At 44.4% G+C, this 14752-nt stretch overlaps 2 protein-coding genes across 8 annotated transcripts in view; both read right to left on the bottom strand.

Annotated features, from left to right (window-relative positions):
- The window catches only part of LOC115130249 (glucose-fructose oxidoreductase domain-containing protein 1), a 45854-nt gene extending 42887 nt beyond the window's left edge, over positions 1-2967 (bottom strand). Inside the window, exon 1 of the mRNA XM_029661178.2 lies at positions 2097-2967. Within this exon, the coding sequence (XP_029517038.1) occupies positions 2097-2349 (253 nt within the window). The 5' untranslated portion in view covers positions 2350-2967. The remainder of the gene's footprint in view (positions 1-2096) is intronic.
- A 7396-nt stretch (positions 2968-10363) lies between these two features.
- slc12a7b (solute carrier family 12 member 7b) overlaps positions 10364-14752 on the bottom strand; it is a 69258-nt gene continuing 64869 nt past the window's right edge. For all 7 annotated transcript variants that reach the window (XM_065019436.1, XM_065019437.1, XM_065019440.1 and 4 more), the window contains one exon: positions 10364-14197. In XM_065019436.1, coding sequence (XP_064875508.1) covers positions 14106-14197 — 92 coding nt within the window. In that variant the 3' untranslated portion in view covers positions 10364-14105. The remainder of the gene's footprint in view (positions 14198-14752) is intronic.

The raw sequence follows: 14752 nt of genomic DNA, 5'->3' as shown, positions 1-14752 counted from the left end.
AATGTAACTACCAATTGAATACCACGAAATATAATAATAAAAATTTAAAAGAAAAAAAAAAGTTAGTGGAAATTAAAAACTTTAGAGGTCTTTTTAAACCTTGAAAACACTACAATATTGCATTTCCTACTATGTAAGAAAACTCTTACCAACAAAAGAGTGATCAAATTAAAATCCTACATCATGTAACTATACTCAGCCTTTACTTATGTAACAAGGCCACAGCTCCAAGAACCGCAGAAAGTAGGCTTATTAAGAGGGTTTTATTTATTAAGGGTATCATTCTCTGTGATGTTGCCTTAGTGATGTGTTTTGCCCTCTGCTGGCTCGGCCAGCGTGGGGTTATTTCCTATTTCATCATAGTCACTGGACACCTGCATGTGTCAGTCTGTCCATCTGATTTATCCATTATCACATGGTCTAGACTAGAGGCAAATAGTCCCATAGTGTGCAACTGCAGCCTGCAATTCGGAGCATTCCTGCCTGTGGGCATCTACAGGAACACCCCCACCACGAGTATCCCATTGGTTCCTGCATGAACACCCCCCCCTCCCCAGCCTGCCCTCACCGTCTTTAACAGAACTGCAGGAAAACAGTGCCCGACAGGCAGTGGCAAAGGACACGGTCTACTGGTTACCCCCGCCTCTTGCTAGTAAAGCAGGCAGGAGTCTAGAGCAACACCATGTGCTAACTAGCTAGTTCTCGCCCCCGCCTCCCGCCTGCTGTGTACCATAGAAAACCGTAACCGACAGGCTGGGACGAAGGACACGGTATACCAGTATCGCCCCCACTTACAGCTAGCTACTCTGGTACAGAGCAGGCGGGAGCGACACTGTGTGCTAGCGACATTGTGTGCTAGCCTTCCCCACCTCCCGTGAACTGGAGTCCTCCTTAGGACTAGCTGGTTAAGCTAGCGCAGTGTCCTTCGCTCCCGCCTGCCCGAACACCTGCCCTCGCCGTCGTTAACGGAACTGCAGGAAAACAGTGCACGAAAGGCAGATTTGGCAGCTGCCAGGAGAACGTTACCTGCTCCAATGTATAGTGCCAACTGTAACGTTTGGTGGAGGAGGGAACATGTTCTGGGGCTGTTTTTCATGGTTCGGGCTAGGCCCCTTAGTTTCAGTGAAGGGAAATCTTAACGCTACAGCATACCACATTCTAGACAATACTGTGCTTCCAACTTTGTGGCAACAGTTTGGGGAAGGCCCTTTCCTGTTTCAGCATGACAATGCCCCCATGCACAAAGCGAGGTTCATACAGAAATGGTTTGTTGAGATCGGTGTGGAAGAACTTGACTGGCCTGCACAGAGCCCTGACCTCAACCCCTTCGAACACCTTTGGAATGAATTGGAAGGCAGACTGCGAGCCAGGCCGAATCACCTAACATCAATGCCCAACCTCCCTAACGCTCGTCGGTAAATGGAAGCAAGTCCCGCAGCAATGTTCCAACATCTAGTGGAAAGACTTACCTGAAAAGTGGATGCTGTTTTAGCAGCAAAGGGGGGACCAACTCCATATTAATGCCCATGATTTTGGAATGAGATGTTTGACAAGCAGGTGTCCACATACTTTCAGTCATGTAGTGTAGAATAAAAAGGGGTTCCTGCAGATGCAGGAATTCCCACATACAGGAACACCCCAAATTGCAGCTGAGGTTGCACCCTTCTCAAATAGTCAGCCAGTCATTTCTGTCATAATTATGGAATAACTGTAGACTCAATTGCAAAAGTTCCTGCCTTACCAAATGTCAACTGGTTCATGTTGAAGAAGACGTCATTAAGATAGCACGGACATTGTGTCCCGAACCCTGGCCTATTAGTAAGGGATTTTAAAGTGATTATACAGAAGTATAGGCTGCTCATTTTCATTCATTTGGATTGCAGCTGATTGGGAGAGACTGCCACAGCTGTCGGCAACATCAGATACACTTCTCCGCAAATAGCCTACCTTACTCTACGTCTGTTCATTGAAAATAATACATAGCAATGTTGAAATAAGCTGTATACCTGTCCTTGTGAAATCAATGGGGAATAAGTCAAACGCCATATATAGGCTATCACACCAAGGAAGCTCATGTCACAGCATCCCCGACTCACCTAATGTTTTGACAGCAATCTGCCGCGTCAAAGGTGGAGGCAGGTTAATGCACACCAAATCCACATCCTGATGCAGCAAAACGTCGTCGATTCTATTGGTATAAAACGGTACATCCATTTCCTTGGCCAACTCCTCTGCTTCCTCCTGAGTCCGTCCCCATAGAGCCTTGACGGCGAATCCTTCGTTCTTCAGAAGAGGGATAATCACACGCGCAGTCAAGCTGGTGCCAAACACGCCGACCCCGGGAAGCATGGCTCGAGTGCCCGGTCTTCCCGACCAGCTTCACAGCATAGCAACGCGGCAGTCGCGGGGAGAAACGCAATTGTTAACATCAGATTGGCCATCCACCCGCTCAAATCGACTTGGCACCTCGCATTTTAGCATCCGTTTTGATCGATTTGTAATAGATATTGTCGTATCCGCCGTTATCACAACAATTATACCAAAATCCGCGTATTCTAGATACACAAATTAAAATGCACCATTCTGAATTAACCGCGTCCGGCTACGAATGAAGGGCATGTCACTTTCTGTCTTTCCTGCAACGCCCTCTGTACAGATATAGAAACCAAGTAAATAAGTCCGAATTTCCTGTTAACGTTGTAGAGGTGTGAAAAAGCATTCCAGTCGCCTTCAATAGGCCTGGGAGGATGCCTGTATTTAAATGCATGCAACGCCGATGATCCAGCGGTATTATGCAGCTTTTAATAACGTTGCAACCCAGTTCTGCAATGACTGTGCTGGATACGTCAGGCTCCAGAGAGTGATCCCCTCCCAGTTTTAACCCTCTCGCTCCTGGTATGAAGTGGTTCGAATTTGACGCCCATCATAGTCGCAGCAGGTGCAATAACGGAGTATAGTTTATTAAAAACCAGGGCCTGGTCTCCAAAAAGCATTTTACGGCTAAGATCATCGTTAGAACCTTAGTAGGAGTATCGTTAAATCTCCGAGCTGTTAACCAAAACCATCGTTATGATAACGTTGCACTTGAAAATGCTCGTAATCTAACACCTGCCTCAGACCACTCGTAGAACAGCTAAATGCTTCGTGTTTTCTTTTGTCCTCCTTATTTTGCGACTTTGTAAACTGTCTGTAATTTGTCTCTATTTCATTTCAGACTAACATGTGCCCACTTTGTCACTGGCCTACACACAATACCACATAATGATGTCAAAGTGGAATTATGTTTCAAAATCTTTACAAATTAATAAAAAATGGAAAGCTGAAACGTCTTGAGTCAATAAGTAGTGAACCCTTTTGTTATGGAAAGCAAACATAAGTTCAGGAGTAAAAATTTGTTTAACAAGCCTTTGAACATGGTGAAGTTATTAATTACATACACCCAGTCACTACAAAGACACAAACATCCTTCCTAACTCAGTTGCCGGAGAGGAAGGAAACCGCTCAGGGATTTCATCATGAGGCCAACGGTGACTTTAAAACATTTACAGAGTTTAATGGCTGTGAAAGGAGAAGACTGAGGACGGATCAACACTGTAGTTACTCCACAATACTAACATAATTGACAGAGTGAAAAGAAAGAAGCCAGTATGGAATACAAATATCCAAAAATATGCATCCTGTTTCCAACAAAGCACTAAAGTCAAGGGGTGTGAATCCTTTCTGAAGCCACTGTACTGTATTTCTCTAGAAGCTGATCCGTTGTCAGTTTTGCAAAATAATGATATGGTAAGATTTTAATTATAAAAGCTGATCCGAGAGCAGCACTGCCTTTCTTTCGATCCTATCAGTATCGACACATGCTCCAACGGCGCACGAAGCAACTGTTCTCAGTATCGACACATGCTCCAACGGCTCACAAAGCAACTCTTCTCAGTATCGACACATGCTCCAACGGCTCACGAATCAACTGTTCTCAGTATCGACACATGCTCCAACGGCTCACAAAGCAACTGTTCTCAGTATCGACACATGCTCCAACGGCTCACGAATCAACTGTTCTCAGTATCGACACATGCTCCAACGGCGCACGAAGCAACTGTTCTCAGTATCGACACATGCTCCAACGGCACACGAAGCAACTGTTCTCAGTATCGACACATGCTCCAACGGCGCACGAAGCAACTGTTCTCAGTATCGACACATGCTCCAACGGCGCACGAAGCAACTGTTCTCAGTATCGACACATGCTCCAACGGCGCACGAAGCAACTGTTCTCAGTATCGACACAGGCTCCAACGGCACACGAAGCAACTGTTCTCAGTATCGACACATCCAACGGCGCACACACTGCTCCAACAGGCTCCAACGGAAGCAACTGTTCTCAGTATCGACATGCTCCAACGGCTCCAACTGGTATCGACACATGCTCCAACGGCTCACGAAGCAACTGTTCTCAGTCGACACATGCTCCAACGCTCACGAACACTGTTCTCCAACGGAAGCAACTGTTCTCAGTATCGACACATGCTCCAACGGCGCACGAAGCAACTGTTCTCAGTATCGACACATGCTCCAACGGCTCACGAAGCAACTGTTCTCAGTATCGACACATGCTCCAACGGCACACGAAGCAACTGTTCTCAGTATCGACACATGCTCCAACGGCGCACGAAGCAACTGTTCTCAGTATCGACACATGCTCCAACGGCTCACGAAGCAACTGTTCTCAGTATCGACACATGCTCCAACGGCTCACGAAGCAACTGTTCTCAGTATCGACACATGCTCCAACGGCGCACGAAGCAACTGTTCTCAGTATCGACACATGCTCCAACGGCTCACGAAGCAACTGTTCTCAGTATCGACACATGCTCCAACGGCTCACGAAGCAACTGTTCTCAGTATCGACACATGCTCCAACGGCTCACGAAGCAACTGTTCTCAGTATCGACACATGCTCCAACGGCACACGAAGCAACTGTTCTCAGTATCGACACATGCTCCAACGGCTCACAAAGCAACTGTTCTCAGTATCGACACATGCTCCAACGGCGCACGAAGCAACTGTTCTCAGTATCGACACATGCTCCAAAGGCGCACGAAGCAACTGTTCTCGATGTGTGGTGTTTTGGGAAACGAATGTTACGTCTTCGGCTGTTGTAGGAAATATGCATTGTTAAAACAAGCATAAGCCTAACATGCTAACCAGACCGCCCGCGTTGTGTGCACAAGAGTTGCAAAATAAATGTACACATACGTGTTTGAAAGGGAATGCTGCTCTCGGATCAGCCTTCTCCATTAAATGATTTCCTTAACATTATAATTGTTTCACAATACTGGCAATGGATCAGCTCCTAGAGAGCTGCAAATATCGAGGCACTAAACCACCGATTTGGCATGTCATTGCACACGTTAGGCTACACATCATGAAATATATTGAGACAAATTACAGACAGTAGCCTATAAGTAGCAAAATAGAACTCGATTGAACATAAAATATATTTCAATATGATTGAAATAGGCCTACAGCCTACTGTTTATATTTGAATGCAGTCATCTCAGTCTTGCTTGTTTGTAACAATTGCAAAGACATTGGCAACTTTGCATTTGTAGTCGACTTTGTTGTGAAGTTATTGGAAGTCACAGAGAGACTGATAAACCATGTGACGCTGCAATGCTGGATAATACTACAGGCTTAAGCAAAAGAAAAAGAGAAATCTTAGAACCTCATTGGCAGTTGGCATATCTTATCATATGACGGATGTGAGCTACTTTGAATTCTGCAGCAGAGCACAATGCCCTGGGTGCCAGCGAGGATTGGAATTTTATCAGGATTGAGTTCGCTGTACGCTGTCTTGCTCCTCAGCATGGCCCGGATTCTATCAGTTGGCTTTATTTTACTGCTACTCACTCTGAAATGATAATATGGAGGTACTCTACATGACCAAAAGTATGTGGACACCTGCTCGTTGAACATCTCATTCCAAAATAATGGGCATTAATATGGAGTTGGTCCCACCTTTGATGCTATAACAGCATCGACACTTCTGGGAGGCTTTCCACTAGATGTTGGAACATTGCTGCCGGGTCGGGCACTGATGTTGGGCGATTAGGCCTGGCTCGAAGTCAGCCTTCCAATTCATCCCAAAGGTGTTCAATGGGGTTGAGGTCAGGGCTCTGTGCAGGCCAGTCAAGTTGTTCCACACCGATCTCAACAAAATATTTCTGTATGAACCTCGCTTTGTGCACAGGGGCATTGTCATGCTGAAACAGGAAAGGGCCTTCCCCAAACTGTTGCCAGAAAGTTGGAAGCACAGAATCTTCTAGAATGTCATTGTATGCTGTAGCATTATGCTACATGTATGCTGTAGCATTAAAATTTCCCTTCACTGGAACTAAGTGGCCTAGCCCAAACCATGAAAAACAGCCGCAGACCATCATTCCTCCACCACCAAACTTTACAGTTGGCACTATGCATTTGGGCAGGTGACGTTCTCCTGGCACCTGCCAAACCCAGATTTGTCCATCAGACTGCCAGATGGTGAAGCGTGATTCATGACTCCAGAGAATGCCTTTCCACTGCTCCAGAGACCAATGGCGGTGAGCTTTGCACCACTCCAGCTGACGCTTGGCATTGCGCATGGTCATCTTAGGCTTGTGTGCGGCTGCTCGGCCATGGAAACCCATTTCATGAAGCTCCAGACGGACAGTTCTTGTGCTGACGTTGCTCCTCGAGGCAGTTTGGAACTCGGTAGTAAGTGTTGCTTGTGTGGCCTACCACTTCATGACTGAGCCATTGTTGCTACTATGTATACAGATTAGTTCAGCCTTCAGCACCACATCTTCCATTTATTTTGTAACCACTGTGAACTTGCTGACATAATCCACAGTGTCTATATCAGTTTGTCTTTGGCAGAGTGTGCCGTTGATTCTGTAAACAGAGCAAACTGAGGTGGACAACAGTGGCAGTACTTTGCCCAGCTTGTGCTGACGATTCATATACTGTAAAATAGGTCAAAGGTCATTCAATGCCAAAGTTCAAGGTTCTGGTACTTTCCTTGCCCAGTGTAGTGAGAATTTGAAAAGATGCCTCTAACCACAGATCTAGGATCAGATTACCCTAACCCCAATCCAAACCTTAATCTTATGGGGAAAGGAGAATACCTGACATTAGCCAAGCGTTAAGGGCAACTCAACCGGGGAGTGAGGGGTGCAGGGCTTGAAGCAGTCACAATGCAGGCTAGCAGGATGGCAAAGAGAATCCATCTGGTGACCGTCCATATAAACCTGTAGGTATAGGAAGACAGACTAGTAAAGGGCATCATTTACAAGTTACAACCACAGGCTTGTTTTAACCCACCTACAGTAACAGAGACCAAAGCTACGTGCATCTTCACACTCATCCTGACTACCCATTCTCATGTCTGAGCAAGACGGCCAGCCCAGCAGGGTCATGTCAAGGTGAGTCATCTGTGTGTGTGGTATGACACAGTGTCACAAACAGACTGAATAACACTGCAACACACTTTGTCTTTGTGTCTCTCTCTCATTGTATGAGATGCTCGTGCCGTTGATTTGCTGCAGACAGACGGAGGTCACGTCCTGCTGTGGGTCATTTGACTGGGGTGTCTGGTCGGTCTGGCTGGCTAGGAGGAGTGACCAGTACCATGTGCCTTGGCTCTGGTTAGGACCTGTTGGTGATAGAAGCCCAGAGTTAGGAGTATGGAGGCCTGAATGTACTCAAAATATTTTCTCTGTCCATCAGCATGAGAATATAGGAGTGTCAGCGCACACACACACACACAAAAAATATATAATGACAGGAGATGGTTACTGTGTCACCCGGGTATCCAGTAACCTCGGTCTCATTCAGGATTTAGCAGGCTCCTACTGGACAGTTTTTCAGCACCAATGGCTTGTCATGATTGTACTATAACGAACAATTCCTCTGACTATACAATCACGTGTTTTACAGACAATGCACTAACCCACAATATATTAATGTTTCATTCACATAGTGAATGACAGGGACAAAACGACATGTCCACTGAAACTATCCAAAGCATTCTCTTCCCTTTTTGTCCTCCTGTTAAGCAACTTGGGGTTCATCACAGGGGCATTTAATGCAAAGACGAATGAAACTACAATTCAGCAGTATCTATCAGAGGTGACGAAGGTCGCAAAAGGTTACACAAATGGCACTACTTAACCCCTACATCTTAAACAAGATAACAGTGATTTCTGGAGGTTATAGAAGTATTGATGACCCCTTTTGGATACAGAAAAAGGTTTGATCTAACAACACATACCCAAACTCTGTCAAAACTCAGACATCTGATCAACTCTGATTCATGCAGTGGGACACGTTTTTGCTCTCTCGCAAAATAAGCACGCAAAAGATGTGGCTTATCTATGTGGCTTTTCAGACTGCATAGATGTATAAAGGGTTGGCTGCCCCCTGGTGGAGAGATTCTACAGTGTTCTGAGTCCATGTGACAAACGCAATATCTTGGGTCACGTTCAGGACAGGATGGTGCAATGTACTGAAAGTTGTCCAACGGTTAGAAATGCCATCAACAGAGCCAACATGATTCCTTACTCTCCATGTCAGAGTAGCATACTGTGCATTCGGAAAGTATTCAGACCCCTTGACTTTTTCCCATTTTTTTTTTACATTACAGCCTTATTCTAAAATGTATTAAATAGCTTTTTTTTCCCCTCATCAATTTACACACAATACCACATAATGACAGAGCAAAAACAGTGTTTTTGAAATTTTAGCAAATGTATTACAAATTAAAAACTAAAATATCATATTTACATAAGTATTCAGACTCTTTACTCAGTACTTTTTTGAAGCACCTTTTGGTTCAGGTCCGGGCCACTTGAGGACATTCAGAGACTTGTCCCGAAGCCACTCCTGCGTTGTCCTGGCTCTGTGCTTAAGGTTGTTGTCCTGTTGGAAGGTCACCCCAGTCTGAGGTCCAAAGTGTAACGGATGTGAAACGGCTAGCTAGTTAGCGGTGGTGCGCGCTAAATAGCATTTCAATCGGTGACGTCACTTGCTCTGAGACCTTGAAGTAGTGGTTCCCCTTGCTCTGCGACTTTTGTGCAGCGATGGGTAACGATGCTTCGAGGGTGACTGCTGTTGATGTGTGCAGAGGGTCCCTGGTTCGCGCCCGGGTATGGGCGAGGGGACGGTCTAAAGTTATACTGTTACATAAGCGCTCTGGAGCAGGTTTTAATCAAGGATCTCTCTGTACTTTGCTCCATTCCCTTTTGCCTTGATCCTGACTAGTCTCCCAGTCCCTGCCTCTGAAAAACATCCTGATGCTACCACCACCATGCTTCACCATAGGGAGGGTGCCAAGTTTCCTCCAGACATGACGCTTGGCATTCAGGCCAAAGATTTCAATCTCATTTTCATCAGACCAGAGAATCTTGTTTCTCATGGTCTGCGATTCTTTAGGTGCCATTTGGCAAACTCCAAGCAGGCTCTCATGTGCCTTTTACTGAGGAGTGGCTTCCATCTGGCCACTCTACCATAAAGGCCTGATTGGTGGAGTACTGCAGAGATGGCTGTCCTTCTAGAAGGTTCTCCCATCTCTAAAGAGGAACTACAGTGACCAAGGTCCTTCTCCCCCGATGGCCGGTGGCTCAGTTTGGCCGGGCAGCCAGCTCTAGGGGAGAATCTTGGTGGTTCCAAACTTCTTCCATTTAAGAATGATGGAGGCCACTGTATTCTTGGGGACCTTCAATGCTGAAGAAATGTTTTGGTACCCTTCCCCATATCTGTGCCTCAACACAATCCTTTCTCTGAGATCAATCGGACAATTCTTTCAACCGCATGGCTTGGTTTTTGCTCTGACATGCACTGTCAGATATGGGACTTTATATAGATAGGTATGTGCCTTTCCAAATCATGTCCAATCGAATTTACCACAGGTGGACCCCAATCCAAGTTGTAGAAACATCTCAAGGATGATCAATGGAAACAAGATGCACCTGAGCTCAATTTCGAGTCTCATAACAAAGGGTCTGAATACTTACGTACATAAGTTATTTTGTATTTGTAATACATTTGCAAATGTATAAAAAAAAAAACTGTTTTCACTTTGTCATTATGAGGTATTGTGTGTAGATTGCTGAGAAAAACAACAACTATTTAATCCATTTTAGAATAAGGCTGTAACTTAACAAAATGTAGAAAAAGTCAAGGGGTCTGAATACTTCTCGAATGCACTATGTCCATTCTACACAATATACTTATCTCAACACACTACTTGGATTAGGAGATATTACAATGTTAAAATAAATACTTTAATATAGTGAAAAACATAACAAATGACAGGAGTTTGTACAGTTCAGACATATTTCAGCACGTTTATTTATTCATTACTCAGAGGCACAGATATAATTTAAAGGGCTACCCTTCGCTATGCATGTGCCCAAAAGTAACTCCTACTAGAGTACAATATGTGAGGTGTGCACACACACACACACACACACACACACACACACACGCACACACACAGACACGCTGGTTCTCCCTCAGAATGGAGGCTCACTCCCCAATCGCTAATAGTCGCTTCATATAAAAGATTGTAACTATGTACAGAGAAAAGAGAAAGCGATTCGACAGGTTGCTTCTCCTTCGATGAAGCCTCCATGGCCCCCTTGAGGTAGATTACATTCTCTCGTCACTTTAACCAGGTAAATGGAACATATACTGCTTCCTATACTGTCACCCAGAAGTCTTAGTTTTGTGTCCTCTAAAAAGGTTTGAAGTCATCTCTTTTGCTGCTATTCAGCTCAAGTAAGCAAGCTGTGCTGTTTTTAGTTCAACTTTATTTCTTACACTATTAACAATGTGACGTTTCATATCACAGACTCAAAGATTGTATCTTTGGTGGCTAAAAACCTAAAATAAAAATACATTTTCAATTAACTTAAAATCAGTAACATAACCCATCCTCCAACTGGCTCCTCAAAAATCCTTTCGGTGAAATCTCAGCCAAAGTCTGTGTTTCCAATGTGTTTGAGAAAAACACAAACTAAACAGATCTGCAAACAACTTGGAGAAAATACCCCCCCCCCCATCCATCCATCCATCCCACACCTCCATAAAATCGAAATACTCCACTCCTGAAAAGTAACACTTAAAGAGTGTTATCAGAAAATCAAGTATAACATAACAGTTAAGTGCAAACAGACACTATGACTACAAGTTACACAGGTGTATGTCGGAAAAACAAAACAAAAACACACCAGGAAACATAAAAACATTGTCTGATGGTCGACGCTACAACAAAAGACAGGTTGTTTTCATGACATACTGTAGAAAAATACAATGTTCTGGTTATAAAATACTGCACAGCTACCAAAAGGTTTCAAAATAAAACTGTGGATGCAAATACAGAAGAGTTTGATGAGTGATTCCTTCCTTTCTTTGCCCCAATAGTTTCTTATATCTGGTGACTTCCTACTTCCTATAAAACTTCACATGCCCTGGAAATCACAGATGCCATTCCTTCCACTGTTGATATGTAGCCTAAAAAGGAACTCATTTTGTAACCACAAACTCAGTGTTGCTCATCAAAATGGTCTGTTAGGTAAGAACTTGAGTTCAAATGTGTTGACCTCTGTGCGTCTCCAAATCAAAAGCATTAACTGGTTATAATAACGTATATTGTATTTACAATTTGAAAGTGATCTTGCTTTTTCCACCCCACCCTACAAGCACGGGCGACAGTTGGCGCGTGTACTGTGGCTGACATTGACAAGCATATACTTTCAGCCTTAGTCTTTTTGGCACGTTTCTTCCTATACAAAGTCAAAATGATTCATCATGGTCAGTTGAAAACATGAAACCTAGAGAATATGCACGTACAATTAAAACACAAATATCATCAGAACAAATCCTGACATTGAACAGTATGATCAACTGATACCTACAGACCACACCTATATGATTGATCTATGAGACCGCATGTTTTCACAAACTCTACTCACCTACCCACTCTGCATGGTGCTCACCAGAGAGAGAAAACATTGATGGTTCGGAGCACAACATGGAACATAGCTATTTCATAATGAGACTTTTCTATTCCAGTACAGAATCTTGGTTTGGTGTCCTGTGATAGACGTGATACTCACAAATCACAGCCATTTGAATGTGGTGGCATCACTGTATTACAACATCCCAGCCTAAATACTTCTATTATCAGAGCCAAACAATGCAATGCAATCTACCGTATCAGTGCAGTACTGTACATCGAAGACTGTGCAAAACGCTGAGTGTCGATGTCTCTAACGACACCGTGCTGAAAATGAGCCTACAGTACCCGAACAGTCAACAGTGGCTAGGCCATCAGAGGATGTCTCTAACGACACCGTGCTGAAAATGAGCCTACAGTACCCGAACAGTCAACAGTGGCTAGGCCATCAGAGGATGACTCCAACAAGCACATTTCCTTCTGTTTTAGCTGTCAAGCAACACAATGACCGATTTGAGGGTCACAGAGAAGTGGACAAATTCTTGAGTTGATGATTAATTCAGATTCAGTGTTAGTGTCAAACCATCTCGTGATTTTCCTATATGTTGATGTATATATCGAATGGGCTCTGGTAGGTGAAATACCTTGATGACCCCAGTTGTCCGAGATTTGTGAAGCTGTGGAACGGTACGTGAATTTAAAGCAGCACTCCTGTACCTGAAAATAGGCTCTTTACAAAAAACTACTTTCATTCCCTGCACCCTTGCATACAATTTCCAATTATACCCAACATAAATATGCTTTATGCTGTGTATTGGGTGTAACACAGTTAACATAGGCTAAATACTAGGACATATACTACGGCTATTTCTTAAAGCAATGGCTGAAGTCGGGGACTTTGACCAATGTTACAGAGCCAATAAAAAGGGTCAATTAAGGAGACCCCACCAGGCAAGGTGGACCACCTTCTGTGTCTCAGGCCTGTCTGCAATTCACCACATCAACGGCATCTATTGCACATTAAAATCCTTGGGCCTATGCTTGTCAAAGCTCCTAACCCCATACACAGACCTCTTTCAGATGTTGTGCTGCACTCTACAAGACGACAATTAACAACAAATTAAATACATGAATAAACCTAGTTCCCCCTAGTCCTAGTATGGATCCGCTTCTGCGTTAGACCCCCTAACTTCCTCAATTAGAATTGAGGTTGACTGAACTCCGCTGTGAGTAGCTTCAGGGGTATACGAGGACACCAGTAGGGCAGAACACCTTCAAAATATGACCCCACCTTTAATAACCAAGGGACAATGGAGCTTTGGAAAGCCATAGCAACACCCTGATCTGTGGAACAGAATAAAAGTATGCTTTTTTTGGACTTGCTGCCTCCTTCCGTTCTAACAGAGCTCCGCTGTGGGCTAGGATACTGGAAAGAGTCACAGAAGCATATTATTCTAGATAACAACATTCTATTGAGTTTTTAAATAATAGATAAGAGCAGGAACCGTATTCATCTCTTTCAGGATTCAAAGTCGATTTGGTTCTGAGCTAAGGGAGATCTTAAAGGCAGCACATTGACTTTGTGCCTCCTCAATCTGAATCGTACTTGAAAGATGAGGACAAAGCCAAAGCCAAAATGAGGGCAATGATGGACAAACTAGAGAGACTATGGCTGTGTCCGAAATGATATAGGGCCAAAGGGTCAAAAATAGTCCACTATATAGGGACTCGGATGCCATTTCAGACACAGCCCATGTCCATATTAACCCTGTGGTCCTCTGCTGATTATGATACACAATTACCACGAACAGACATGAATACTGAACATAGAGAGGGAGTGAAGGGGGAAAAAAGGAAGAACATCCATACAATAAACATTAACACGTGTCAGATTAAAATGTTAGTGTCAGAATGCTCTATCTTCCAGTCGGTCGACGTGATAGATAGGCCCCAGGATACATGTGCTCTTTCCACGAATCAGGCTGATGCTATGACATCACACTGCCCTGATTGGTCATCCCTTCCGAGGCTAAAAATCCCTCTGTCCAGTAACATGGCCCCCCCTCTGACAATCCCCCAGTAACCCCAAGGTTTTGTGGCCGCAAGCGTTTAAGAGTAGATAGTGATGACCTCGCGTCCGCCCCCACGGACCAGGAGGACCCGGTTGAGACCCTCCAGCAGAACCTCCAGGAACTCCATGTCTGAGACGCCAAGGGTCAAAGAGGAAACAAGTAACATCACATGACAGGGGTTTATGCAGGTCACGTGACAAGGGGAGTACATTAGCTCTGAAGCTATTAGTTCTAGTACGCTTTAAAGATACACTACATGACTAAAAGTATGTGGACTCCTGCTCGTTGAACATCACATTACAAAATCATGGGTATTAATATGGAGTTGGTCCTCCCCTTTGCTGCTATAACAGCCTGCACTCTTCTGGGAAGGCTTTCCACTAGATGTTGGAACATTGCTGCGGGGACTTTCTTCAGCAGTGAGTGTTGTAACCGAGGACAGATGATTTTTACGTGCTGCGCGCACTCGACAGTTCTGTTCTGTGAGCTTGTGTGGCCTACCATAACCATGACCGGGGCAGCTCTAGCAGGCCAGAAATTTGACGGACTGACTTGTTGGAAAGGTGGCATCCTATGATAGTGCCACGTTGAATGTCTGTCAGCCAATGTTCCCTCTAAGAGAGAAGCACAGGATTGAATTTCACCAACCACTCGATCTCCAAGGCATTCCTAGTCGATTGCCAA

This window comes from Oncorhynchus nerka, linkage group LG6 (genome assembly GCF_034236695.1).
Source record: "Oncorhynchus nerka isolate Pitt River linkage group LG6, Oner_Uvic_2.0, whole genome shotgun sequence".
Lineage (NCBI taxonomy): Eukaryota > Metazoa > Chordata > Actinopteri > Salmoniformes > Salmonidae > Oncorhynchus > Oncorhynchus nerka.
The sequence above is the reverse complement of the archived record's forward strand: the minus strand, read 5'-3'. Positions and strand labels throughout refer to the sequence as shown.